The following is a 27,367-nucleotide window of genomic DNA, read 5'->3' on the forward strand; positions in this document are numbered from 1 at the left end:
AGTGGGGAAATTATCTTCAGGGTTTTTTAATATTGGGGCTTATTAGTTGCACACCTGTTACAAGACAGTGTGTTTCCCAAGTGATGATTATAGCTTTTGTTCGTTTCAGATCAAAACAGTAAGATGTGGAAGAGCTACCCAATGACTTTAAAACTTGCTCCAGAGTGCATCACTTGTCAAACCCATATTACAAGAACAAAGGAAGCAAACTTAAAAAGTTGACCAAAAAGTTTTTTTTTATTAAAAACAATCAAGTCCGATCGTCATGGATTGGTCTTGACACCCAACTTATTAATGCATAAAGTTTTACAACCAAGACAACAATCTAGGTTCTTAGAGATTGCAGGAAAGGAGCTAAGGGGGTTAGTCTTGTACAAGCCGACGAGGCAGGGATTCGCCTGCCCCACCAGCCTACAAGGAGGAACAAACACCCATGAGCAGTCACATCTAGTAGCCCATCAAAATGGTTCAAATAATCTGTACCATGGGTGCTGTAGCGTAACACTTACAGGGGTGTAAATGAGAGCAGAAAATTGGAGTGCTTTGGAGTAAAGGCAGGACATTGGCCTTTGTGTATTGGGGAAACTTCATGCAATCCGCCCTCTTTTCCAGGGAGGTCACCTTAAAATTAACATTATATACATAAAAACAAAGCAGCAAGTTACAATAAAATAGCACCATAAACATTTTGTCCGATTTAGACATTCCAATTCATCAGTATTCATTTCATACAAAACCTTAAAATGCAATACATATATACAAATATGTGCAATAATTAGGGACTGCTTTTTCTTGTACAGTCTGGCTTTTAGTGAGTTTCAAAAGACAAGTTTCTTTGGCGAGGTTCTTCAGAGGTTAAAGTGAATTCAGAAATATCTTGACCTGCAAAACAGGAGACCAAATTTATTACACAACATGGTGCATACGATGCCATATACATTGACATTGATTAGGATCACTATGATTAACAATCGTTTTGGTTGGAATAAAAAAAAAAAAAAAAAAACCCACCAAGAGCACAACATACATAACTTGGGGCTGAACCCGGTTTACGGTAGTGCCCTTGAGAGCAAGGGCACTGCTTCATTAACACTTTCAAAGACTGATCACATCCATGAACTCATTTCGAAAATATCAAATTTGCAGGTTCATCCATTCTGTTGAAAGTTTAGCAGTCTTTCGCTGGTAACAGTTAATCTTTTTTGCCTTCAAGCTTTACCATATATAAATGCAAAATCTTCCTAGTGAGATCAATGCAACAGATACAATATTATAGATGGTGCATACCATAAAACAAACAGTGCTCCAGATAATACAAAAATAGAAAAAGAAAAAAGGACATAGAAAAAAAAAAAAAGGGATGTCTTAGTGGTTGTATTTTGTTACAAAAATAAAAACCAGTGCTGGTTCAGTCTTGTGGATCATTGCTTGCCGAGAGCCTCTAAGTGCCAAAAGACAAAATTAATTTCATAAATCACCTGGCTAATCCAAGTAAACCTCCTGCCTTTGGGTTTGAAATGATTTTAAATAAAAGTTTGTATTATATATGTTTTTTCAAAGATACTAGAGGGTACATTTGACACATTACCCACAGGGTTTAAATACCCCCATGAAGGGTAATTATTCTCAATCCATACACGGTAATCGCATACCAAATTGGATTGAATATCCTCTTCCCTACCCAATTCCCACTGCCATGGTACTGCTTTTGTAGAGTAGAATCATCCTCCATTTCTAGGGAAACACCATTCATTGTTGGAGTGGATGTGGATTCTTATTGGACAAACCATTGAGTATTGTTCGGAGTCAACTAAGAATGATCATTCTCACTTCCCAGAATCCTACAAGTGTCACAGATGACCAAATCTGCAGAAAAAGAGTCTCAAAGAGAATGGGGTACTCTTAACAAGAAATAAATACATTTCTTTTTGGTTTTCTAAACACAAAATTTCACACCACTCTCATTTTATGCCATTCAAACAGATATAGAAGATAAGCAAACAGTAAAGCCCAAACAGTAAGCTCAAAGAAACGGTCCAAAGTAGAAGTCAATACATAAAGAAAATCAGACAGTTCAACTTTGCGTAAAGTTTTTACACAATTCGGTGATCGACTGGCTCAGATACTTTCAAAAGTAGTGTGTATCGGCTCCAGTCAATATTTTGTCCTTTTTAGGAATGTGTTACAGTTTAGGACAAATTGAACTGTCTGTTTCTCTGTGGGTTTGATTTAGTGTTAATAGATATTTGTTTGTACCCTATCAAAAGAAGGGAACATCCGAGAATGCTTGCTTTGTTTTATTTATCATATTGATGAGATGTACTAGATACCAATGTTTTAGATTTTATGATAGAATATATTTTTCATCTTTATTGTAGAAAAACATTTAATAAAATTTGTATGGACTTCTACTTTAGGCAGTTTCTTGGCCCTTACTGTGGGGCTTTGCTGTTTGCTTATCTTCTATATCTATTTGAATGACATAAAATGAGAATGAGTGGTGGGAAATTGGGTTAAGAAAACCAAGGAGAAATTTATTTTTTACAGATTACCAAATACACAAATTGACAGTTCAGTAGGACTTTGCTAGGATGCTATACATCTAGTACACATTTTTCCCTGTACAAGATCAAGTCAGACATTTGAATAGGTTTAGGTGAGGGACTGTCGAGGAAGACCTAGCCCACCACACCAGGAAGAGCTGGGAAATTACTTTTCATGGAACAATTGTGGAGACAACGTATTTGCCACACCTTAGCTACAACAATCATGGTGTCATTTTAAATTAAGTGGGTGCATGCGTTTCTGGACTGAAGAACCATGAAAACGTGTGACACTAATCTTAGAATAGATAATTTTACCTCTTCCTCCAACACCCCCGAAAAAGAACAAGTTTACACAGAACTACAAGATTTTAGCATTAGTTGTAAGGGCCTTGACAAATAGGACGTAGTTTATCTGGAGTCAAGCTCTGCAGCTTATTTACAGGCACTATGAAATCTTGCATCTATTCTATCGAAAAGAGGTTTGAACAGACAGTGCTGTATTCTAACACTTCGTATTTCTGGCCATATCCTGACACTACCAGCATGCAAAATGAAAAGATCTTGTTGGACAAGCTTGAACAATGGAACTCCAACATTGGATCAGTAAATCTGTATTTTAGCTCTACATGTATTAAGATATGAGCCATAAAACAAAAAGAGCAAAAGGAGTGTTTAATCTGAGAAATAGGTCAGACCTAAAGGTAAATACACTGACAGAAAAGATCAAGAAGTTGGTGCAAAGACTGGTGTGGCTCCTTGTTTCAGACTCACAAGAGAACAGTGGCAGGATACACCCATGAACATGTTCTCTTTTTAAGATGCTCTCCATACAGTGCATAGCTTGATGCTTCTCAAAGCAGGGTAGTCTCTGGTCTGGAGTATCCACAATGGAAGCACAGAAGTGTGGGGGTTTCTGCACCTGGCTGTCAGACAACTGAAAGTGTAATCCAGCAAGGGGATCACCTTTACCATGCACAACAGAACCTGCAGTCCCATCACCCCATCCACAAAATGACTGTTCAGTAAGACGTGGCTTCTCCTTGTTCAGAAAAAGGCCCAATTGAATTTTGTAAGATCACTCCTAGTTGTTAGACTGATGCTGTTGGTTGACTCAAGCGCACCAAGTTCTGCTAACCAGATCTCAGTGCCAGTTTCATGGCCCTAGACTTCGAATTGCAATTGCCAACGTACCCTGTAAGTCCCTACGATATGGTATCATGGTACCCAGGGCATGTAAGATAGAGCGGTACCCCAAGGCTGGCAGCATTGGTTGTACCACCCTGAAGGAGCCACAAGTAAAACAAGTCTGCTACTGCAAATTGGTAGAGTAGTCCTGCACTCTTAGCACAAATTTGTCATTGAAAGCAATGGCAAAGCCACCACTTTCCATGTAAATGTGTATAAGTCAGCCCTCTGGAAGGCCTATTGAGCCTAAAACACAAAACAGACAAAACATGTAGGTTGCATGTCCAGATAGTAAAAAACTGCAGTCTTGTGGGTTTTACTATGGAAAGACTCGTCCGCCTAATTGGAGTACAAGGTTACACACTGTCCCCTCAGCTGTGCCAACTCCAGAACAGAGACTTAAGTAGGCACTCCAAGGTATCAAACAACTCGTTACATTAAGCCAGACTTGTATAACAAGTTTGTTGCAGTGTGCAACTTTAGTGAAGCTGCCACTTTGTTGACCTTAAAACTCCTGTGCCATTCTGGGGACACAGGGAGCCTGCACCACAAGATAGTTTTATACCCCTCCTGAAGATATGCGACAACGGCTCTCAGAAGGGAGAACAATGCAATGAGGGTTTGCAGACCAGGGAGGCAACACATGCCTCCTGCAGAAGTCATTTGGGTGTAAGCCCCAAAAGGCAGGCTTCAGAGGTGAAACCACCAAGGGCAGATGTGGAACTGGAAGGGGGGGGGGGGGGGGGGGGGGGCAGGGTAATTGGTCACCCTTTGTTGAGGCAGACAGGCTTGCATGAGAGGCAGAGAGGGGAAACCAGTTGCTAAACCTGTATGCCCGTGTGGCCCAGAGGTAGCCACACCTCTGTTGTGAGCTAGGGTGGTCCGTACACCAGAAGTGATCTTGCCATCTTGGGAGAGGGCAGAATGGCACATCCTGGGGTAGCCAGATGCCAAACCCCACAGAAGTGGTTACTAGGTGGGAAGGAACCTGGTAACCCATTGACTACCAACCGCATCCTACTCAGAGTGCACTTTCAAAGCATAAGTGGGCACCCAGACCACAACAGACTTGGAAGGACCAAGGAAAGACTACCCTGCTTCATCAAGAGACCAGCAGGCTGCCCCGATGAAGACTACACCTGGTGGTCAGCAAAGAGATGGAGTCTCCCATTTTCTGCTCTAGGAGAAGCAGCCTCAAGAAACCAGTCAAGCCTAGACAACTCCATGGGCCAGCTGACTTGCCTGTTCGTAGCATGGGGACACAATGGCTGAAGAAGTCTGCTGGGGCAAATTGGTAGCCCAAAGTCTTCACGCTGTTACCACTGCACAGCACTGACGACCAGGACTTCCATTTCCTAGCAGCTACCTTATGGAATTCTCTGCCACTAGCCCTCAGACAGAGTAAAGATCTCCTTGCCTTCAGAAAGGCATTCAAGACTCACCTCTTCACAAAAGCTTACTTGAAATAACGCTTCCGGCAGACTCACCCTTTGTTATGTTTTTTATTTTTCCAGCGCCAAGAAGCCCTCGGGCGTACGTGCGCTTTATAAATTTTTAATAACATAACATAACATCGCACCCAGTTGCGCTAGAGTTCAGAGCCCTGAAGTGCTGTTGGAGTGTAGCTGGAAAACTCAGAAGGCAAAGTATCAACCCAGGAAGGGTTGGTAGTCCAAGGGTGACTGGACTTCTTGGGACATAGACCATGCAACCGGGACCCCCTCACCATCTTCGTGGACCGAGGAATCCTACAACAAAACCATTGATCACGTCACTTCCACAGCCTCCTTAGAGCATCTTGAGCAACCTTCATCTCTTGCATCGGGGCGACTCTAAAGGAATCTATTGCAAAACGAATAACGTGCCTGGAATGGCTTCTGTGTCTGTAAAGATTCTTGAGGACTTTGCTTGTCCCCCAACTAGCTCCCTGATGGAGTTGGTCATCCAAAGTACTTGTAATGACTGGATTAATACTCGCCTAAGTTGGATTTGAAAAAATTTAAGTGTACAATTTGTGGCTCATTCGCGGTAGAGTGAAATTATTTTGATTTATTATTGCTGGTAAAATCTACATCTCTGTAGCCCTTCGGTGGATCTTTTTCGTTTAAATGTCTAAATTCTTATAAAAAGTCGATTTTTGTAAATTGGTGTTGGATAAGCATGATGTCAATTTCTTCCTGATCTGTTTTGGAGCAATTGAAATGCTCAACACTTGTTCCTCTGTGTAAGCCTTGCTGCCAAGTGCCATAGCGACCCAGGGTTGAGCTGAGGGATTTACAGACTAAACCTACTTTGTGTATGTGTATGTACACGTACACACACACAGGCTGATAGGATTTGTGCAAGTGCATATGGGCCAGTAGTCCATCACTCTTGGCACAGACAAAAAAAAAAAGTTGTCACAACTTTGGAGCGATAAAACATATTACGCTTCTACCCCTGTTCTAGGTCTTAAACCCATGACAGACCCGGAGGGGCACCAAGCATGTCCTCGTTGAGACAGGATAGGTGCAGGATCATACTTCTGTGAAGGGACAGGTACACTCACACACTAGTTTGACAACACCAGAACTAGGACCAAAATCCAATTAGGATCCCAAGCTGCACACAGCTAGGAAGAAGGCCCCCTGGGCCTAGCCTGCTTCCCCAGACTAGTATCCCTCTTATATACTAGTTTAATTACATTGTACAAACAACTACAGATCATTGGTCAACACCCTAGACACACAGGTATAGCTGAAGGACAGAAGGCTGATCAAAGGAAGTGGATGAAGGCAAAAATGGTGATCGGCAGGTAGCCACCTTGGCCAATTTTTTTCATTCTGCATAAATACACACACTAAATATACTGCACACAAGTCAGACTGTGGCATATAACATTGAATTTGCCCCCCAAATGGCAGAGAACGATTTGAGGAGATGTAGAATTAAATGGGTTTTCTGGTGAAGGCAGATCGAAATTCAGTCCACATTTGTGAGTTAGTGTTTGGAACTAATCACTAAAGTTACTATTCTAGACCTGTTGAGGAGTTTGGATGCTTGCCTTATAAAACTATTGGACTTCTTAATCTTGCTGGGCAATAACAGATTTGATGGACGAATGGCTGAATCAGGACAGGTCGGAGTCTAGAAGAATTCAACTTACCACGCCAGAGGTTAAGCCAAGAAACCCAAGACTATGGGACCTACGAAAAGCCAATTTTATCTTGCAAAGCGATGTAGTCCATGTGCCCCGTTTCTGCTTCAAATGCTTATTTTGCTATTCCAATTCTATGTGAATGTACAGTTCTGACCAATAAATATTACATTGAACTGTAGGAACACTGATACCCTGTTTCTACCGCTAGTGTTAACATTTTAGGCAGTGCCAATAAACAAAAAAACAAAAAAAAAGCCCACGCAGAACGAATTTTTGCAGCCGAGACATACTGAATCAAGGAGCGGTTTTCCTAGAGGAAGGACAGATCATGATGGGCACTCAGACAACACACCCCACAAATGCACTTGTGAAATTCATCACAGCTGTTTACATAGTTACCAACATACAGTAGCAGCCACATCTACTGGAGAGGAATGCCACTGATAAGACCTACAGCAAGTCTAGAGTTACTCTCCTCTGAAATCTCTACAGGCTAACATCTAGCCTAGTGGAAGTGTTTGTCTCGGAGCTGTAAGTGTAGGAGCTGCTGAAACACGCCCAAGACTGCCAAGAAAGCTGTACTCCCAGAAAGTATGGTTCCCTGAAGCAGGGTGTTGTGGAATATGTCAGAAGGTAGTGAAAAACCAAAAATGCAAAGGGCAAAAGAAACTGAGTGCTTCAAGGAAAAAAATAACGTTAAGAGCTTCAGTCCATATACAGTGATAAGACTACTGCAAGTGGATCCCCACCGAAACGTGAAAGACGGTCACCCAGGCCCTCGTCAGCAGCAGACTACTACCGAACGCCCTCTACGCAGGAGCCTCGGACAAACTCCTGAAACTACTCCAACGCATCCAGAACGCCTCCGCACACCTGATCCTAGACATCCCTCGCCGCAGCCACATCACACCCCACGAGAGACCTGCACTGGCTTCCCGTCAAGAGGATAACCTTTAAGCTCCTCACCCACACACACAAAGCACTCCACAACACAACCAGAGTACCTCAACAGCAGACTCAGCATCTACACCCACCCGCCAGCTCCGCTCCACCGACCACGCCCTCGCCACCCGCTTCCGAAGAGTGACCGCCAGCGGAATATCATTCTCCCACCTCGCCGCCAAGACATGGAACACCCCCCCCCCCCCCATCCGCCTACGGTAGACCCAAGACCTACTGACCTTCAGAAGACTTCAAAATCTGGCTTTTCGAACAGAAGCAGCGACTCGCCCACCCCATAGCGCCTTGAGACCCTCATGGGTAAGTAGTGCGATTTACAAATGCTTTGATTGATACTACAGGGACTTCAGTCTATAGTGGCTGTTGAAAATAAAACAATCTGGATGTTAGGCAAAGGAGGTAATTAAGGAGGGGAGGCCTGAAGGGCAATCACTAGGAATGCACAGGGGGCATATTTTGAGATAATATGCTTGGAGGCAGTGTCATGTAATATTGAAGCTGTTCAGGCGGCGAGTATTCCTTAGGAGGTGGGCGAGAAAGTCTATTCCATGTCGGACCCTTCAGACGAGAGCACAAATGTCAGTCGAGACTGGGTAGACTTCAGTGAGGGTAGCTCCTCACCAGAGAATCTCCGGATAAGTCTAACATCGCCAAACCTCAGTACTGGAACAGTCAAGAAGCGCAAGAAAAGAGCACAGCAACTCCAGGGGAATAAAGAAGATGGTTTTGTTGATAAGCCGAAGGATAAAGAAAGGGCGATGGAAGTCTTGGACAAAAATGAGAATGAAACGGAAAGCATTGCCCCACAGGAAATAACATTGGCTACAATATATGAAACTATGATGAAACAGAGAAGAGTAAAGCGGAGAATTTACAGACACAGGCCACATGTTGCAAAGTAAAGAATACCGTCAGAAGAGCAATAAAGACCTGTGCTGAGACAGCGGACCGTGTCACGGAAACGGAGGCCAGAATTTCCGTATTGGAGGATGAAGTGGGTACTCAAAAATTGGAGCTAGATCTAGTCAAGGCGCACCAGGACGATCTTCACCATAAATTAGCAGAGTAAGAGAACCACAGCCGAAGGAACAATTTACGTTTCTTAGGGGTTCCGGAGGATAAAGAGGGCTCAGATACACGGAAATTTGTGGCTGAACTACTACAAGAGGCTTTTCCCGAGCTGACAACATGGGATTGGACAAAGGAAATTCAAAGGGCCCATCGCTTCCCGTTTACAACGAAACAGGCGCGTCAAGCAGAAGACGTACTTCCACGTGCAATCTTAGTCTGCTTTAATAACTTTTTTGCCAGGGAAGACATTTTTGTTCGAGCTCGTCCAGATAAGAAAGCCAGGGCTAAAGACTGTAGTTTCTTTGTAAGACCAGATGTTTGTGAAGCCACGGTATCTAAGCGCTGGCACCTCCGGCAATTGAGGTCTGGATTTCAGAGTAAAGGGGCGGCAGTATACTTGCAGAACCCGGCTAAGCTTAAAGTTTTGTTTAAGGGGCAAACTAAATTTTTTGTATCGGAAATTAAGGCTAAAGAATACCTGGAAACTATGTAGTTGTATGAAAGAGTAATCTAAAATGAGTTGGTTTCTGGGGTTGAGGTTTTTTTTCTGATGTCTAGTTTTTTTTCCCAGTATAATGATTAACGGTCTAGGCCTTCGTTTTTTTCCGGACGGACCTGGAGGGAGGTGGGCACGGTAGTCCATATTATGCAGGGACTGACGGTCCCTGGGCCTCATGTGTTGGGGGGTTCAAGGCTCGGGTGGGTTCTTCAGGATGAGAGTAGGTGGGGTGGGTAGGGTAGGGAGGTGGTGGTGGGTGAAAAGTCAGCATCAGAGCACAGACAATTTGCTAAGATTGAAGCAAAAAAAAGAGTAATGCTTATCCTGAGAATTCTCTTGTGTATGGCAGAGTCAGTATTATCTAAGGCGGGGAAGTTTGCTGAAAAAAGTTTGATGGATAGGAAAATTAAAATATGCACATTGAATATATGTGGCCTTAATGTTAAAAAACAGTAGGTATTGGCAAAATTGTACAAATATTAAAGATTGATATATTATGCCTGCAAGAGACCCATGTATCATGGGCAAAAAGGGGTATTTTGAAGAATTTGGTAGTCTGTTCTAGACAAACTGGGGTGAAAAGAGGTGTCGCTATATTGATGAAACTTGGAGTAGGCATATGTAGTAACTCTGCTGCAGATAAATGGGGCCGTTGGGCAATAGGAAAAGTTAGGATTGGACACAGCACGTTTACTCTGCAACATTTACGGGCCAAATTTGGATGATGTTGAGTTGAGCTTTATTAATGTGGAACTAGCGCAATGGCCGCAACCCGTGGTGGTGTGTGGGGATCTGAATATAAATATTGCTTCGGATCTGAATGTCAGATCAAATCACAGGTATATAGGAAGATAGATGTTAATGTACACGGCCTTGCATGTATTAATGTTAGAACAAGGCCTCCATGATGTCTGGAACACATTATACCCCGATAATTTTGGATATACTTTTTTTCTGCTCCACACTAAATTCGTGCGCCTAGATTACTTTCTTATTTCCGCAGTTTTACTAACTAAAGTTAATATTGTGATTCACCCGAAAGTGCTTTCGGATCATAATCCGGTGATTTTAGAATTAACTATGGTGTGGTCAGCGGGTAGCCCCGCGAACTTGGTCTTTTGACCCGAAACTTTTGGCTGACGAGGAGTATCGTCATGTCTAAACATATTCAGGAATTTAATATGAATAAAGGCACGGCTTCTCAGGAGACAGTATGGGATACATTTAAATCAGTTGTCCGAGGGGAAACTCTCAGCTTCTCCAAATTTAAATATAAGAAAGCGATGGCCAAATGTCAACAAGATTTCGTACAGGTTACACAGAGGAACATAATCTAGCTGATATAATATCCCGGGGTCTGGGGAAAGAATTAATCCATAAGGCCCAACAAGATCTTACAATTGCTAGAGCATCTGCTTACTCCAACATTGCAGATCAGATTGCGGTGAAATATACACAGTATAAAGAAGAAGTCTATAAATACAGTGAAAACACCGGGAGACTTCTGGCAAAGAGGCTTAGGGAGAGGGCTGCTTATAAGGATATTGTTAAAATTATAGACATGAGCAGGAGGTTGCAAGAGTCGAAGACAGGAGTACTTCAAGCATTAAGAATTTTATCAAATATTATATAGTAATCCGGACTTGGGAAGGAGTGGGGATGAGGAGCAGGAATATCTCCGATCATTAGTGTCAGACATAATGTCAGATCATCATAGGGCAATTCTATCCGGACCTCCGGACTGGCCTGAAGTAGAAACAGCACTTTTAGGTTTAGCACAGGGGAAAGCGATGGGCCCTGACAATATCCCCCTAGAATTTTATCAAATTTTTCGGAACGTATTACAGAAGGAATTGCTGGAAGTATGCCAGCAGGCCTTTTTGGGTAGAGCACCGGACTCTTGGTCCAAAGCTATGATAGTAATCTTTAAAAAGAAAGGAAAAAAAGAAACAGAAATGGGCTCACAGTGACCTATTTCATTACCGAATGCAGACAGTAAGATTTATTCAAAAATTCTTGCTAACAGGCTGAACGATCTGATTCCAGGACTAGTTTCACTTAGACAGCATGGGTTCATCCAACATCGAGACACCACGGACCATATTAGAAGAATTATATCTATACTGACTGGGCACAGATTAGTAATTCACCCGTCGACGTGGCCCTGTTGGGTGCCGAAAAGGCATTAGACAGGGTCATGTGGCGGTTCCTGTGGGCGGTTTTGGTTTGGCAGGGATTCCCGTCTGAGTTTATAACAGCTATACAAACGCTGTATACCCATCCAACAGCAGTAATCCGAGTAGGTGGTGATGTCTCAAGGGAGGTTGCGATAGCAAGGAGAACGAGACAAGGCTGTCCCTGTTCCCCTTTGCTTTTCACTTTATATATTGACCCCTTTATAGCTACAATGGAGGCAGATAGAAGAATTATTCCGTTTTGGATAAGTACGCGATGTAATAAACTATTTGCTCACGCAGATGACATCGCCGTGGTATCAAACATGGCAGCGCCGTTACCCCGAATCATTGAGGCGGCAGATGTTTCGGGAGATTTTCTGGGTATAAATTAAACTTGCTGAAAACCCAGGTGATTCACTCCCAAGCCGGCCGCCCTACGAATATCACACTCGATTGAGGTAACATACTTGGGTATTAAGATCTCAGCAAAAGTTGAGGATATTGTATCCATAAACCTTGACCAGATTATCGCCTCGTCCAATAAAACATTGGAAAGAATTAACAACTTGCATCTTTCATTTTTTGGTCGTAGTAATATCAAAATGTTTATTTTTCCCAAGTTCTTGTATGTATTCCGTGCTATTCCTTTCTTAATACCTGCGGTCTTTTTTTCTCGTATTGCGAGAATGTGTTCAAGGTTTCTCTGGAGCTACCACCGAGCCAGACATGCCTTGAACAGATGCACCCTGCCTAGAGAGAGAGGAGGTTGGGGGATCCCCGATTTTCAAGTATACCATTGGATCGCCATACTGCAGCATATGGGGGTGTTACTGTTACAGATAGATCCTACTCCCGATTTTGTGGCTCCCTCAATCTATGAGATGCTTTTGGGACAAGAAGCTAAACAATATTTAAATCGTATCATCGAGTCGAGCTACTATAAAAAAAACAAATTCAAGGCTGCCTTAGCTGCATATGTAATTTGGAGGAAAACCAAGAAGTTCGGTATTGGCCCGAATCTGAATGTTAATACTCTACTTCAAAACTGCCCTTTGTTACCTGGGATTTTTGGGGATTCCGTCATGGGAAGATGGCATAATTTGGGAATTGGATTTTTAGGGAATTTATTTCAGGGGACACAATTGGTTTCTTTTGAATTTTTACAAATGAAATACAATTTGCTCCGAGGGGATTTTTTAAAATATCTACAGCTGCATAGTTACTGTGAGCGGAAAAAAACTCAAATGAGATTATATTAAAGAAAATTGAGATTATGGAGGCACTTACTGTTAGATTTAAAATGCGCCCCCTTTACCATTTATTTTTGGACAATGTGAAGGATGATTTAGAGATCTATGAGGTAAAGTGGGCTAACAAATTAATCATGGAAGGGGTCAATTTGAGTAGAAGTATTGAGATCGTGATTAATGTATTATTTAATGGCCCTTTATAGAGCCAGCATTACATGTCTATTTTTGGGCTTTATTACACTCCGGGGAAACTGGCAAAATGGAACTCTGGTAGAGGCACTAACTAATCGTTGCGGCCTGTATGCAGCTGACGCATCCCATATGTTTTTTAAATGCCCCAAACTTTGTAATTTCATAAAAGAAATTCAGACCATTACGGGAAGTCTGGGAATCTCATTGCAGCTTACATCCACATGGGTGATTTTTGGATGTCAAGGAAGGGTAATGACGGCTGCTGAGGAGGGGTTTGTATTTATTTGTATGGCCATGTACCGTTTATGCATTACATCGCAATGGCTAGATAGCAAGCCTCCAACTTTTGTCAATTGGCAAACTAGGCTGCTCGCAACCTACCGTCTAGAGATGGCGCTTTATAGAACTAAGGGCATCAAGAAAAAAAGGCAAGGGAGTCAGCTATGGCAGCAGATTGTCAATTGGTTAGGCTCTTAACAAGTTTAAACGTGGATATGTATTACTGTCACAAGTTTGTTTTTTCATAATTTATTGTTTTCGATTTGGCTGCTCTTCCTTCTTTATTTTTACTGTCTGTTTCTTTACCCCTATTTATTTAGGATGATGGCTGTATAATGTTTTTTGTATGCTGACAAAAAACTCATAAAAAAGGAAAAAGGAATGCACAGGGGGAACAAGCTGGGGTCCTCGGCCTTACAGAACGTACTTCAATTCAGTACAGCAACAAGCAAAAGCTTAGCTATGCACGCGATAGTGTTAGTTATAAGCCTTACCAAACAAGACACAAAAGTTACCACATACCTTTTCCAGTAAATCTTCCTGTTTAATCTGGTCATTTTTGAAGTCCTCATTAACGTCTAAGACCAAGATTGGAATATCCCGGAGGTTTTCAAAGTCAACACTAAAAAATTCAAATGAAAAAAAAAAAGGTTTACGAATAGGTCCCAAACATTCACAAACCAAACTACATATTATGATGAGATTGCTTCTTGATGGACAAACAGCCAAGGAGCTAAGGGAAAAATAGGCTTGCTATAAACAGCTGTCATAACCCACTAGAGATGGATACAGCAAAACCATTGTAGACTAAAGACAATAACAAAACTTATGATGGTTCTTGAAAAGCTGCCTCATCTTGATGAGAATGGTTACTCAAAACTTACAGCTATATAAAGACCTAAACAGGTCTGAAAATAAACTCTTATGCAAGGTAATGCAATTTTCTAATTGGTCTAAAAAAAAAAAAAATGTACAGGAGTATGCATACTTGTGTATTCAAAACACTATATAGGTAAAATTCGAAATACTGTATAGGGCTTGAAATATGCAGCGAGGTGTCTTTAGTCACTGAAGGTTTAATAACTAACATTTCACCTGTGTTGTCCACGCATCACTAAGGAGGAATTCTGTTGCACGCATCTGGGCTTTTGTCACCGCCAATTTTTTCAAAATACACAAACTTGTATTTTGTTACAAGCAGATACAGGTGTTCCTAAACTTTGCCTGCACACATGACTCCTAGTCATAGCAGCATTAAAACTCTAGCTATTTTCATGTAACTACAGTTAGCTAGATGGCCATTTGTCTAAAAATTGCATTTCCCCAACATTCTGACCCAAAGAAAAAGGAGCTTACCTGATTTTTGTACTACAAGTAAGCAATTTGTTAAAAGACAGCGGGCCCTTAACATGGGGTCCCCAGATTTCCAAGGTGGTCAGTGAAGGTGTTTCCCACTAGCACTTAGATTAAAGTTGAACTTTCACAACAGTGGTCAATCGCTAGGAATAATTACTCTTACATCATTTATATGGCCTTATAGACTTGAGTGAAGTGGGCACAGCCTTTGCAGGTGCAGGTACTGTGTGCTCAGGCAGCAGGAGAGCAGTTCGTATTATTCCTAGCTGCACAGACGGCTCTGGTTTTTGGACTCTTATGGAGTTAAGAGTGAATATGTGATGGCTTTATTCAGTCACTTGAGATCCTTCGACTCTCCAGACCCAACGGCCCCATAGGGATTCATACATTTCATGCGTCTTGCTGGTTCAAATGTTGGGGGTTAAAATGCTTTAACTAGAAAATGGTTGGCAGAGCACACCGGGGTGGCACCAGATTTGAGTTCCCAAATCTTCGTGAGAAATTAAAGTTTAACTTGTACAATAGTCTGGGGGTTAGAGTTCTAAATACCTGAAGGGTACAGTCACTGATTGCATGCTGTAAACAATATTTATTGGGTCAGTTTAATACACTGAATTATCTAAAGCGGTCAAGGAGGACCTTCAAGACTGATCTAAAGAATGTGCTTCACCTTGAGTTATGGAGATCAGATTCTTAAAAATTCCCCAAAATGTATACCATTAACAAGCGTTTCCCGCAAATATTTAACAGAGCGCTCAGAAAACACATGAAACGAAAAATATACAAATAAACCCAACACAGGCATGAATTAGCATCAGTTTGCTTACTTCATGGTTCTTGAATGGAGCCACATTTCATGTTTGAAGTGAAGTTTTTCTAGATATTCCAGCTCAATTCCCTGCTCTTCTTCCCTGCCCCTATAGCGCAAACGTTCCATACATTTCTGTAAACATAAAAAAATAACTGAAAACAAAAGCTTAGATTCCAAGACTTCTCATGAATTTCTTCTATAATTATATCACTGTGGAAATAATTACATTAGGTTTCATCAATAACTAGTAAAGAAATTACACCCTGCTAAACTTACATTTGAAAAAGTTTGACGCGCACACAGATAAAGCGGAGTACAAATAAATCTCTAACAGCTTCCTTCACAGTAAAGCTTAAACCTGAAAATCAACGCAGTTGTGTATGCACCGAGGCTGCTAACTAGACATCAGTGCCTGTGCCCTTTGTTGGAAGGTGGAATCTGACTGCATGGTTACCCTCACTTTTTTCCTGGTGTTTAGACTAGTCTGGCTGGAATCCTGCTGATCAGCACCCCAGTTTATCTACGTTCTCCCTAAATTGATTGCATGTACTTTAGGTACACTCCAGATTGGTTTCCGGGGTACCCTTATAAGTCCCTAGTATATGGTATAATATGTACCCAGGGCATAGGTACCCCAGAGGCCTCCCAGGGGCTGCAGCATGTATTGTACCACCCCTGAGAGACCACTCAAATTGACACCACAGGTCTGCTACAGCAACCTGTGTAAAGTGGTGCATGCACCCCTTACTTAGATATAGGTTCACTATATCTACCCACATCACCGCACATATAAACCTATCAGTCACCCCTATGGCAGGCCTTAGGCAGGATGCTGGGTTTTATGAGAGAGAGAGAGAGAGAGAGAGTGCCCCTGCATGAGCAGGGTCCCTCTGCAGCCTTCAGAATCTGGGGTTGTTCTATGATGCAGCAAACCATATACTCTCAAGTGCATTATAACCTTGCGGTAAATGCTAACTTTAAAATGGCTGCACAGAAACCTGTCATGTTTGGTGTCAAACACCTTGGAATTATACCTCCCCTGCCAGTAACTGGCAGGGAGGTATGATTCCACCCTCCTAGAGGGCGAAATAGGACAACACCGGTACACTCTGTACCATCTTTCTCAAACCTGGCATCACAAAATGGATGCTGCCAACCACAGACACAAGACTGCACAAATGCTGCTGAGCCAAGTTCTAGCAGGGGAAGGCTTAACAATAGGCTTCCTCTTACAGGGATGTGTGAGCATCTCCAAGACAGGCTTTGGTCTATTGGGGCTGGGTGGGTGCACTCAAGAGTGCTTTGATGTCTGCACTGGGGGCACATTTGGTGTCCCCACTTGCCTTCCCCTGCGATATGATACCGGTCGGTTGAAGAACTCCCACTTAACACATTGGTTAAAAATAAAAAAGTGTGGTATGTATGTAGAAAGCTGGCTCCTTATACACTATACCACAGTATGGTATAGGGAGCAGAGTCCAGTGGATCCCTAAAGGCTTAGAGGTAAAAGTAAATACTGTACTCTATTTGTTGTAGTGTGGGCGAGCAGTAAGGCTTTATCAGAGGGTAGTGTTGAGCATTTGGGGTACACTTAGGCAAGAAATTACCACACACTCAAAGACTGAATTCAGACCAATTATTTGTAACAAATTGGTTGCATTTTATTTATAGAATCAAGCAGGACGCGCACCGGGTTCTCCATCCTTTTGTGTTCACACTTGTTGTTTTAACCACCAAGAGAACACGCTTCACTCGTACCACTGCTTTGCCGGCACGCCGCGAGGCACTCCGTAATCGCTTGCATGTAAGTACTCCACGGGAGACTTTTTACACGTACACTGGACTGCACGTTAAGGCGTTATCTGTTTCTTCACAAACTCACGTTATTTCGGGTTGGGTCCTCAATGTCGGTTTTCTCCTCTACTTATCCAGCACCCACCCTTTGCTGTACTTCAAGCTTTTATCACACATATACTCACCTCGAGATTGTCAAGACTTTCTTGAACGGTTTATTGTTCCATCACTTTTGCTTTTACACCCTTTTTGGTTTTCCGTCACCGCTATTTAGGCACTTAATTTTTGGAAATGTTTAACTCAGTATGGATTTCTGAATATTATGTAATGGACATCAGATTGATTCTGGTCATTTTTATTTTCTCTGTAGAGTAATCCCTTGACAAAGGGCTCCCGCCCGAAATGCATCGGGATGTTTTGAGGATTACAATGGCTCAGTTAAAATAACGCAGTGACACATTTTTGGTTTCTTTACCAATCTTGGATTTGAATACATGAGAATATTCAACTACGTTATGATTAAACCCTGAAATGGTCAACATAGACTTGTGATTTACTTTGCTTATGGAATAAGACTTCGGTCCATCTTGTTGTGCACTGGGTTGTTCTCCCCCCAGACGGGGGAACCTTCGGATTTTTTTTTTTACACCAGTATGTGTGCCATGTCAGCTCTTCGCTTTTCTCTGCACCAAAACACGCAGCCTGCAATGGCAGTGTGTGTGTATATAATAATATATATATATATATATATATATATATATATATATATATATATATATATATATACACATACATATACATACATACATACATACATACACACACACACACACCATTGTACCTTTTGCAAGGGACTTACACAGGCCCTGGGAACTTGATCGACACATCAAGACAAAATGCATCAATAGTCTGGCAAAAAGTGAGGGGGTGGCAGGGAGAGGATTACTGCAACAGAAAACCCACTTTCCTACAGCGCAGCAAACAAATACCTGGACTGGGAGGGGATATTAACAAAAATGACCCCACTTTGGCAATGTGGCCTACTTGGTAAGGTGGGAGAGCTGGGGGTAAATGGAAACTGTTAGGTCTGGAAAGACTTGGCGATGTATGGAGAGAGCAGGCATATATTAAATTCGAAACACTACAACAAGAATTTGAAGTGGCGGAGGGCAAGTGGTTAAAATATTTGCAACTGAGACACCTTGGGGGGATACATTAAAGAATCAGAGGAATTTGAGAAGCATCCCCTATGGAAGATAGTCTGTTAACAAACTTGTTGACCAATAAAGTGATATCACTAGTTCATAAGAAAATAATGAATAACTCCGCAGACCTATTAGGGCCACTAGGGACAGCATCGGAGGGCGATCTTGGCTATTGGATGACGAGGATTGGGTGGAAGAGATACAGGGCCATAGGGAGGTAGCGATAAGATCCAGGTTCTGACTGATTCAATTGAAGATTTTGCACCAGACTTATTGTGCCAGGACGGTACCACACCGATTTGGCAGTGCTGATATTGGGCTGTGGACAAGAAGGGACCCTTCTATCATCTGTTATGGGAATGCCCGATCATACAAACATACTGGCACAAAATAAGGAGAGTGGTCACAAGGCACTTGGTACCACTGGTACCTTTTACAAGGGAGCAACATGCGAGCCAGAGGTGCGCAAATTGTAAAAACAAAGGTAGTTTTGAGACAGAACACAGGCACTGGGAACCTGATTGGCAGGGACCCAGTGCACACTCAAAGTGCATCAGATATTAGGCACCTGACAGATTAAAACTAGCCACAGCAGGGCCTTTTTGCATCTGTTGCAATCACAGCGAAAAGGGACATCAAATTATGAAAGGAGACAGAGCCCCCATCACTGGAAGACTGTGATAGATATTTGTATATGAACCTGGAAAGACATCTACACTGCCAGGGGATGCACATACAAACACAGTAGGATGTGAGGGGCTGGTGTCTGTTTATGGGAATTCTGTTCAAGCCCTATCCCTGCTGCTTAATAAAGCTGAAGGGGGTCTGCAGCACATGTGCCATATAGAAGGAGGCATACAATGTAATAACAGGTTTTCAAATTAAAAAAAGTCTTACCTCAGGTGTACTTCTAAGGTAGATCATTCCATCCAGCTCTATCTCGGACTCAAATTGATTCAAAAGCCACGTATGCCAGTCCTGATAAATTGCCCATTCAGTTTCATTGATGTTCCCAGATTCAAACAAGTTGGATGCAAACACATACCTAAAACACAAAAGTTATACTGTGAGGATGTTAGGAAAATAACTGAATATTTTCCCCATAAAGGTGTCAATAGTTTGTGAGCAACATTGGCAGAGTACGCATTGAGAACTGAATCAATTCCATATAAATTAAGCACATGTTCTAATGCTTAAACACAATGTCACCAATATAACATTCCTATGGCTTTTCATATCAGCCACTCAAGGGAGCTCGTGATAAGTCAGAATTGCCATTATCGGGCCACACCACTTCTAGTCCGGGTTCCCATGCTTTGGCATGGGCGAGCCCATGTTGCACGGAAACCCAGACTCATTGCGGCAGAACAGCAATGAGACTATGTATGCTGTCATTATGTATCTGAGTATGGATGAAGCCACACATTAACTTTCCTTGCATGAACATCCACAGCCACTAACAAACCCACACCACAGGTGTAAAGTCTGTGCTTCCTGTTGAATGGTGGATTATGTCTATGGCCCCACACCGTTTTCACAGATTTTTATAGATAAATACAGACAGAAAGCAATGTCGCTTTAAGTGACTCTCCATGCTTTCTTTCATGAATTATAGGCTAGCAGCTGAGCAGATGGACAGCATGGGAAATTAAAAAAACAGGATACAATTTCTTTAAAATAATGGCATATGTCAACATACATTTATGGTATGTTGCTAGTATTTACCAGTTGATGTATTGTTATGTAATATTTAACAGCTTCAGTCCCTTCTCCTAGACTCTGCTTCTATTTTACAGTATAAAAGCATTTACTGTCGGTTTCACGCTGAACAGTGTAAATGTACGGAATAGTTTTCTGAGACTAAGGTTAGCAGTAAGCAAGGGACTGCACGCAGGTTCTGAAGTAGTGTGGGCAAGCAGTTAAGCTGGTCAGAGGGTAGTGGCAAACATTTGCTGTACTCTGAGGCAATAATCAGACTCAAAGAATAAATTTGAGACCAAATTAGAAAAATAACACGTCTTTACATATTTTTTTGAAACCAAGAACTTTGTTCAAAGGCAAGTAGGGTTTTGAGTTAAATAGATTAAAAATATGTTCGAATTTGTTCACCTTTACGCACAATGCAATCATATGGGAGGAAATGGCATGTATGCATACAAGTACGTAAAGTCTGTTTTAGGGGTTCACCTTCTATAATTAGGTTCATAGGTGGGCCAAGGTCTAAAGTACTAACAGCAGTCTTCGAGAGCTGGCCTGTTCAGCGGGAAGCATGGTGCTGGTGCGGTTAGTAGCGGGCGTGCTACAGTAGGGGGGTGTCCATCTGAAAGAGGTGGTAGGGGGGACTTGGGGACAAGTCAGAGCTCCCAAATGTGGGCTTGGGTCGCAAGGGGGTACAGCCGGTTCTTCATTACTCAGGTCAGGCAAAGATACTCCAGGCGATTAGAGACAAACAGCTGGCAGGGACAAAAATCAAGTCACCTGGGACACTCACAAAGTGGGTCTGCGGGATTCCAACGTCCATTAACAGTTGCTTGGTCCTGGTGCAGTGAGAATCCTGATTGGACTGCAGCTGTTGCCATTTGTGCGGGGCGTCCGGTAGCCCGATGGTTGGTGCGGTACGGCTCTGGTTTGACCTGGTGTTGTCACACTGAGTGGAGACAGGTTTGGCCTTCCAGAGCAGGAGTGCCTTCTCCTGGGTGTCTGCCGCATCGGCCAGGCAGGGAAGTTGCAAAGTGGTGGACTGGACAAATGGACGTTGTTAACTTTGGGCTTGTTGAGGACCTTGATAATGGTGGAGATGTTAACAACCAGATGGTTGGAGATCTTGAAGATCCTCACAGTATGAGCAGTATTGAAGGATCGGTTAGTCCAGATGCACATGGCCTGTGTGCAGAATGTTCCTGACACAATAGGGAACATTCTGGGTCAGACTAACAGATGTGCTAAGCACCACCAGCTTCTGTAGTGACGTCAACACTGAAATGGCAGATTGGTGAGGCCTCGAGTTATTTGAAGGCCGGTTATTTATTGAGTCATGTTTTCTTGCATTTTAATATTTTTTCTCAAGTTTTTCTTGCTAATGTTCCTGCATTAGGAGTTAAACTCAAAAATGTAGTTCTATGGTCTTTGTAATTGCTGGCTGTGTGGGGAAATGTGCGATCCTTTGTTCTGGTTTCTTCCATTTCTTTTAGCAGAAATTGGAATCCTCCTTGTGCAAGTGTTCCTGGTTAGCTGAAAACAATCTGTCTATGGTGAAGTTTTTATTTGCAGCTGGTTTTAATGTTAATCAAGGAATACCCATGATTTATTTTTTTTTATTCATTTCGATGCCCAGTCATCTTTATCGAAATCAACAGGTTAATACAGGCCATCACTCACCGGTCACTGTAAACTGATCTTTCAAAAAATTGTACAGGTCGCTCTGCTTCTTGTAGTTTTGCTGACACCGGCTTTAACTGCGCCCTTACTCTACTCAAACAAGCATAGGTCTGGAAAGTGTAAGCCCATCGAGTAGGCTTATCGTACAGCATTTGGAGCAAGTTGCCACCACTTTTCTGCGAAGTTGAAAGTTCCTGAAACGAGTAAAAAAACAAACATTTGTCTTTATACATTAGCACGGTTTCATAAACTTTTTAAGCTAACAGATTTGGTCACACAAAATATTTACACTAGAACATCAAAGCAAAGACATGTATGGCTTTTGGAGGTCCCAAACCTAAGTGATGGCACCATTAAAGACATACTAACTAAAAGTCACTCCCATTGGTCTCCCAAGAACAAAAAACCTGGCCAAGACAAACGATGCACAAATGTTCAGGGCAGACCCCGAAACATAAGCAAAGATCCTCCAACCATTGTTTACATCGATTTCGGAGGGAAAGAAAAAAAAACAAATGACTGGAACCGAAGCACATGGAATCACCCTTTGTACAGTTTTCTTTTTTTTAAAAACAATTTTTATTGAAATAATTTGCAGAGCATTTCAATGACAACACAATTTGCATGACGTGTAAATAGATCACAGTATTAGTCACACAGTGGTCTTTACATTTCTTATAGTCCCACGTTTGGATGCTTCCCCTTCGTAACCCTCCCCCGTACATGTGGACACCTTTTAACAGTCTGCTCAGCATAGGGTATTCAAACACTCGAATCCGAGTCAGAGTCCTCGGGAGGCAGTGGTTAACATATGCCTTCCCGATGGGTGTTCCAACCCCCCAGACCTTTTCCCATTTTTTCGGACAGCCACGGTGTGTATAAACTGATCTTTCTGCTACCATCGCCAGGTCCATATTCTTGCACCACTGGGTAAGAGTGGGGCTGATCCTAGACCCCAGCGTTGGGCAATATTCCGTTTCGCTACAGTCATGCCTAGAGTCACCCAGCCCTGAGCTGTCGTGTTTAGGTCTGTTGGTTCCCAAATATTGTGCAGACATCATCTCTGTTCCGGCAACACTGACTCGCGTAACCTGGGAGAACGTCCTCATCACTGCCATCCAATATCCCACTATCCTGGGGCAGCTCCAGATGGTATGGGAGAACGTCCCTGGCTCTCCGCACTCAGACAGTGCAGCGTGTCTGTCCGCCCTATTCTATGTAGGAGTATCCTGGTGTTGTATGTGCGGTGCAGAATTTTTAGTTGAACTAGCCGAAGCCTTGACGGAATAGCAGTCTCCTGAGGGGAAGACATTGCCTCCCTCCAGTCCACCTCATCAATATCTCTCACCTAGCTCTCCCACTTGGCCTTGACTGTCTCCGTGGGGTCAGGTCTAATATTAACTATTTTCTTATAAGTCATCGAGATTGCCTTTTTTTGAAGATGATCCGTCAGGAGTCTACCCTCCCATGGAGAGGATTAGTGTCTGGTGGCAAAACGGACTGTAATGCAGGTGTAACCTGTATATAGCGGAATCGTTCTGTCTATGCTACACCGTATGTTGCCTGCAAATGAGTGAAGGGAACTACTCCTTTCTGCCACAAGTCTCCTACTGTTGATATTCCAATTGTGTCCCAATTAAGGAACCCCTTTGTATTGCCCAGCATTCCAAACTTCTTTGTGTCCCACAGTGGCATTGCCTGCGTAATCACTCCCTCCCACCCAAGTGCACCCTGTTGGTCCGGTGATAATGTGCTTTTTATTGTACAAGGCGCTCATTATCCCAGCCGGTGCCAGAAGATGCATGTCAAGCCGAAACGCTGGGTTCTCTTGGGGAACATGAAGCCAATGAACTATCGGGACAAGCTGGGAAGCCCAATAGTATGCTCTGATGTCAGGAAGAGCAATCCCGCCGCCGTACCAACTCCTAGTGAGTTTTTTCAGTGCTATGCGGGGTGTTTTACCGTCCCAGAGCAACGTCGTCACCTTGTACAGCCCTTTTCTGATGCCATAGATAAGCAGTTAAGATACGAACAGGCTGGATTCCGCAAGGGCAAAAGGTGAATTGATCAGATCCTTACTCGGAGTAACATTACAGGTCGGTGCACAGAGTGGCAGAGACAACTACAAGTACCTCATTGAATTAGAGAAAATATGACAATATACAGCAGAGGATGTCATGGTAGATACCGAGAGCCTATTGCATACTGCAGCAGGTAGTTCTTATCAAGAGCTTTCTATAATTTTACCTACACTGTGGGAGGTAGAGGGTATAGCTTTGAAGACAAAACAGGTGTGAGACAGGGATGTGTGATGCTATGCACAACTGAACAACAAGCCTGAGATCAGAGGAACCATATTCATTACACTGGAGGACCTGGGCTATGTGTATTACCTAGCCTAGCTCTGTTGCACACAAGCATATTCAGGAAAAGATGCCACGCTTCAACAGCTAGGCAGAGTAAGTGAGTCTGAAGGTCAACACGAAGTAGCCAGAAGTCATGCCACTAAACATCCCAAACCCTTCAACAATAAAGTTGGAGGGATTCGACCTATCCATGACAGAAGTTTACCTACCTAGGCAGAACTATCAGACATGATGGAGGGGCAGGTAGTGACATCAAGAGCATAATGAATAAGGCCAGAAATGCCTTCAGGATGTCAACACCAAGCAGAAGCTTTACCAGAGCTGTGTTCTGTCAACGTTCCTGTAGAAACCAATGCTGACAAGGTGATTAAATGCACCAGCAAACTGTCAGCCTTTCACATCAGTAACCAGAGAAGGGTCGGGGCCGATACACAACCTTGTTTGAGCCCCTTCATATTTGGTACAAGTCTCGACAGGGACAATCCATCACCCAGCTTTATTTGAATCCATGCGTCTATGTGCAGGTTGATTATCAAGCTCAGCAGTGGTTGTGGTATGCCTCGTTTTGCCAGTTTCCCCCAGTCTTATGATTTACATGGTCAAAAGCTGCCCTGTAGTCGACAAAGCATAGGTGTAATGGCATTTTTGTTTCCGCGTGCAGGAGAAACCCTTTGGCTATCAGTTATGGATCTGTGAAAGGATTGTTGCCAATAAGGCATGGTATGTATCAATATGTACAAGTTATTCAAAATTGCATACGATTCAGCGATGCAAAGTCTTTACTATTAGAGTGCTTTTAAGAATAATCAGCTGTGAGTTCAGCGTGCATCACTGACTGGTTTCAGTATAAAAACGTGTATATATATTTGTAAACTTTGACAGCTGGAGGCTGTTGATAATACTACCAGTTTATATGAAAACATACGCAGAAGCATGAAATAAAGACCGACTTGTTCCATTTAAAAGAAGCAAAAAAGTACAACTTACCATTGAGCAACTTTAAATACCATTTCTTCAGAGCATTAACCTGTTTAATATATGCAAATACTATAAAAGATTTATAATAGAGAAATGGTGTAAGCCCATCATGAACAGCAAAGTGACATAGCCACCTGATGTTTAAACAAAGTCACAAAAGTTCACCCGCAATTATATGTCCGTGAATTTGAGCAGATTACAATGCGAAAATTTGCATAGGAATTAGTTTGACTTTCTACACTCCCTTTTCTCACCCAGAAAAACATTCTTCTACTGCCCTGTACTATAATAGATTTCCAATCCTACAGTGAGGGAAGGGAATGGAGCTGATAAATACGCCCTTAAACAACTAAGTTTGTGAGATGCACAGACTCGGGCACTCTCATTTTACAACTGCCGCTTCCCACCTACTCCTACTCTTACTATGATCCAAATGAATTCGCATGAATAAGGACCGCTTTGCAGTACAAAGGTCTTAATTGGAGTCATTACAGGGAGACTTAAAAAGCTAAGTATGCCGACCCACCTCGTGTTCATCTTCATTTGTTTGCACGTTGCACCACCTTGCGATAGGTTCAGGAATAATCTCCCACTCATCACTTGCTTTCTCCAGCATACGAACAAACGTAGATTTTCCAGCGGCTAGTGAAAATATAAATTGACTTTTAAAAGGAATACACAAGCATAAAGTTTCAGAAACAATGTACATGTGGTATGTTTGGTGTTTCCCCATACATGGTTAAGGCCTAACGTTTCTAAACTGGCAAGGCATTTCATTACTTCCAAACCCTAGCGCGTTAATTGTATAAATAAATTCAGCTGAACTATATACCCTATATTACAAGCAAGAACATATCAAGTTACTCATAAGAGTTTCTTGATTTTTCGCACTGTGCAAATCTCGCAATTTAAAACGGGAGGACACAATTAGGCCAATGAGAAGCTTATAAAATTCGTATTTTGAATGAAGAATCATTGAAAAAACAGTTTAACAGTTCTAGTTTTTTCACGTTGGTAGACATCCATTCATAGTCGATTTCTCCGCCGTTACGTTCTACGCGCGCCTAAACTATTGCTGCCACACAGTTCAGTCACAACTGCGAGGGCGGACTTTTTTCCGAGTTGCGGCAGAACTCTTTATTTGGTGCAAGTGGGCGAAATAATTAAACATATTTACAGTAATCGGCGTTGTGGATATACATACATACACACACACACACAATCATTTGCAGGCCCGCTGCAATCTAAGGAACAACAGGTGGCCTCGCGCAGCTGGTTTGGCGCCAAGTTGCTTCAGCACTTTTCACCGACCTGGGCAGGCTACATAATGACACGCCTAATAAACTAACATGAAACAGATCAGCGTACGGTTATCCGCAAACTATATGAGGCAGCACGCACTCCAAGAACGTGTCCTTGTGTAAGGTAACTGGTGCTCCTGTAAATCGCGCAAAAGAAGGGCTTTATTTATGAAAGCCTTGTGCCACCATTGCGTCACTTTTTCCCCATGTTAAAGGTGACCTTAGGGTCGAGTTCGCGCTGCGTAAATCTGCAAACAATTTCGAAAATAAAATGGAATAAAGGAGCCAGGAACCGAACAAGTGGTAGTGAATACCGAACACGTTAACACCTTTTCGCTATATTCCACAGTAGGCAGCTGCACACGCTTTTGAAGCTCCTATAGCTACAATGTACGTAATTTTGGACCCCTTCTAAACCTCAAACCAAATTATTAGGCTATAGGTAAAGATTAAAGGCCTACCTATGTTCCCCTCGATGGACAGCTTCCTGGACCGCTTTTCAAAGCTGCTCTCGAAAACTGGGCTGATGCACATCCTTTTCGGGGGTGTCGCCATGTCGGTGCTGCGCGGGAACCCTGCGTACCGTACCGCTCAGTTCACTAGTGCTGTGCGACGGTCAGTGCTGCGGCTTTTTTGAGAGACCCGCCTTTAAAGAACCAATGAGCGGCCAGCGATTCCGACAGCGCCCAAAATAATGCACCGCCTCCTCGAAAAGGAAACAGAGAGCTCAAATGTGGAACGAGGGTGCCCCGCCCCCCTCTGGCGCACACTGGAAGTACAAACACCGCGCGTCTTTTCAAATAGCCGCCCAAACGCGCGCTTTCCTCACCCTTCAAGTTCAAGGCCGAAAAGGATTGTTGCTCAACGCAAACCCTACTGA

The 27,367-nt window shown here is 42.7% G+C and overlaps 1 protein-coding gene across 1 annotated transcript; it reads right to left on the bottom strand.

The window, feature by feature from the left end:
• Positions 1-210: 210 nt before the first annotated feature.
• On the bottom strand, positions 211-27,124 carry LOC147702870 (deoxycytidine kinase 2-like). Its single transcript, XM_086931451.1, has 7 exons — positions 26,949-27,124; positions 25,713-25,828; positions 21,843-22,036; positions 19,362-19,509; positions 15,482-15,597; positions 13,821-13,920; positions 211-882 (listed from the first exon to the last, which is right to left on the bottom strand). Exons 1-7 carry the CDS (start codon positions 27,040-27,042, stop codon positions 856-858), a joined length of 795 nt encoding a protein of 264 aa, XP_086787577.1. The 5' UTR covers positions 27,043-27,124; the 3' UTR covers positions 211-855.
• Between the last annotated feature and the right edge of the window lie 243 nt (positions 27,125-27,367).

The sequence above is a fragment of the Lissotriton vulgaris genome, chromosome 7, assembly GCF_964263255.1.
Source record: "Lissotriton vulgaris chromosome 7, aLisVul1.2, whole genome shotgun sequence".
In the NCBI taxonomy this organism is placed as follows: Eukaryota; Metazoa; Chordata; class Amphibia; order Caudata; family Salamandridae; genus Lissotriton; species Lissotriton vulgaris.